This window comes from Electrophorus electricus, chromosome 8, assembly GCF_041902795.1.
Source record: "Electrophorus electricus isolate QZ-2024a chromosome 8, ASM4190279v1, whole genome shotgun sequence".
NCBI lineage: Eukaryota > Metazoa > Chordata > Actinopteri > Gymnotiformes > Gymnotidae > Electrophorus > Electrophorus electricus.
The window spans coordinates 13985001-13987500 of record NC_137504.1 but is presented as its reverse complement, the minus strand read 5'-3'; the positions used below and the strand labels follow the sequence as shown (position 1 = coordinate 13987500).

At 38.9% G+C, this 2500-nt stretch overlaps 1 protein-coding gene across 2 annotated transcripts in view; it reads left to right on the top strand.

The window, feature by feature from the left end:
• Positions 1-2500, top strand: part of rad50 (RAD50 homolog, double strand break repair protein) — a 31523-nt gene that overhangs the window by 9211 nt on the left and 19812 nt on the right. For both annotated transcript variants that reach the window (XR_014124931.1, XM_035527416.2), the window contains exons 8-10: positions 490-655; positions 1372-1565; positions 1960-2166. Coding sequence is in view for 1 of the 2 variants with exons in the window: in XM_035527416.2 (XP_035383309.2) it covers positions 490-655; positions 1372-1565; positions 1960-2166 (567 nt within the window). In the remaining variant the exon portion in view is untranslated. The remainder of the gene's footprint in view (positions 1-489; positions 656-1371; positions 1566-1959; positions 2167-2500) is intronic.

Below are 2500 nucleotides of genomic sequence, written 5' to 3'. Positions count from 1 at the left end.
TATATATGTGAAACAGCTTTGCTGTTTTGGCCATCATTGATTTCAAGGTGTGGATCTTCCTTTGGAAATACCAATTTAACTTGCATTTCTTTTAAATACAGCACACTTGGAGTGATTCTATATAGCAAGCGTTGGTATTTTACAAATTGAATTATCTTGGAACTTATAGTGTGATATTTGGACTATAAGTGCTTATTTACATGGTGAAGTACTTTAACAATGGACAACATACAGTAAGTTTAGAAGTGTTAATGACCACTGTGAATTTAGAATTATTTTCAGCTCAGAACTTCTAATATGATGCCATCTGACCACTTTCCTCTTTACACACAGCGCATGTTTTAATATAGTGGTTGCACTCAAATACTGTGGGACAACCCTGGTCAGAATCATCTTTCTTTTAAATATCTGTATCTCTGAATGGTCATTAATTCAATGACAATATTAATTTCTTTCTTTGACACTTGTTGCTGTTGTCCATGCTTGTAGGTATTCCAGGGTTCAGACGAGCAGTTAAAAGAGATGTATCAGAACCACCAGCGCACTGTGAGGGAGAAAGAGAGGAGACTGACAGAATGTCAGCAGGACCTGGAGAGGGCAGGTCGAGAGTGCCAGAGAATGAACCGCCTCAAAGGAGACCTGCTCGTTGAGCAGGGTACTTCATGTTCCTCTCTAATTATTTCTGAAGTCTTTCTTGTAGTGGTAGCTACAGCTGCAAGATACAATGCTCATCATTTGATCTCCCTGTGTTTTGTATTTTAGAACATAGAAATAGTTGCATATTTAAAGCTTTTAGCACCGGATTGATAATTGGTGAACTAAATTTAAAATGTTTAATTTAATAGTTTGACAATGTACTATCATTCAGGGCTTCCGTTTCCCCCGCTTATGCCCATTTCTGTAATAATAAGGCATCTTCACCATAAACCTGTTATGTTTTATTTCACTAAAATATGTACTTTTGCATAGTGGTGAACTTGAAGATTTAACAAATAGCTCATTAATTTTGATCTCCTTTCTGCAATCAGGTGATAAGTACATGTACTGTGAATGATATTCATAGTTATAATATTCAAGATATTAATGTTGTCATAGTGCTAATGTAATGATATGTAATGTAATGTTATGATAATTATGCAGGCCATAATCATTTTGTTAAAATTATACGGTCACCCTCACATGCAAGATCACATGTAAGCTTTCCAATAATCATATACAAATCAGACTGGAAGGTTGCTGTTAACTTATTGTGCTCACTAGCGGTTGAAACTTTGATAGATTATTTGGCTTGCATCTTTTGTGCAGTATTGTCACGTTACCCAGCTGTGTGGTTGGCAGCAATGTTTACCAAGTCATATTGACACATTGCAGGGCGTCTCCAGATGGAAGCAGACAGACACACGGGGCACATAAAGAACAGGGATGCTCAGGTGAAATCTCTGGCTTCTTACCTGGAAATGGAGGGCTATGACAGGACTCCCTTTAATGAGAGGCAACTCCAGAGCTTCCACACACAAGTCAAAGAGAGAGAGGACCACGAGACTGAGGCCCTCAAACAGATTATGGTTAGTATTTGTCAGTAGGTGCAGACATTTTATGTAACTTGACCTTTGAGTGTGTGATTTTACTTAGATGCTACTGATATAGCATGGTTATTCGTTTTTAAGTGTCTTCTACACTTAAAGAAGTCTATACACAACATGAGCAATATTTTGTCGATTCTCTGAGAATCTGCAATTATTTCCTGATTCAATTTCATTTAAGTACTTCATGATCCATCTTTGGAGTTTACTTAATCCAATTCTGATTCGTAAACTACCATTAATGAAAAAAACTTTATCACATTTTTAAGAAGTCACCATCACTGTTTGCTGCTGCAGAAACCTTGTTGGTTCTTGTGTATCCAGTATTCAAAGAGGTATCTTGGTGTTCTTTGGTAATGGATAAACTGTCCTCTAGGCTAACATGCAAGAGAAAGAGACACAGAAGCAGCAGAGCATCGACGAGATCCGTGATAAGAAAACGGGCCTGGAGAGAACCATTGAGCTGAAGAGGGACATTCAGGCCAAGAAGCAGCAGGAGCTTAAGACCATCAAGTCTGACCTCCAGAGACTGGAGGGCTCCTCTACCAGACTGCATGAGCTAGAGTCTGAGCTTATCAAAGCGGTGAGACTTTTGTCCATCTTCTGTTTGTTCCTGTGGTTCAGTGTAGCTCAGTTGGGTCTGTGGTTTAAGGAAGGATGGTACAGATATAGCCCAGGGCCCTGTCCTTAGTTATGACCTACACCTCTGCTTTTATGTGCTGCAAGGACATGAGAACATATCCAAAAGGCTCTCAACATTTTCATTCACTGAAGCACTAGTGCATTCATTGGGGGGCAGTGTGCTGAGGGAGTAGAAGTTAGAGAAAAGGTAATTTCAGAATGATTGAGTATGGAATGGAAAGGGAGAGGTTATCACACTTTACCACAGCACATGAAATTTCCTTTTCATTCATCAA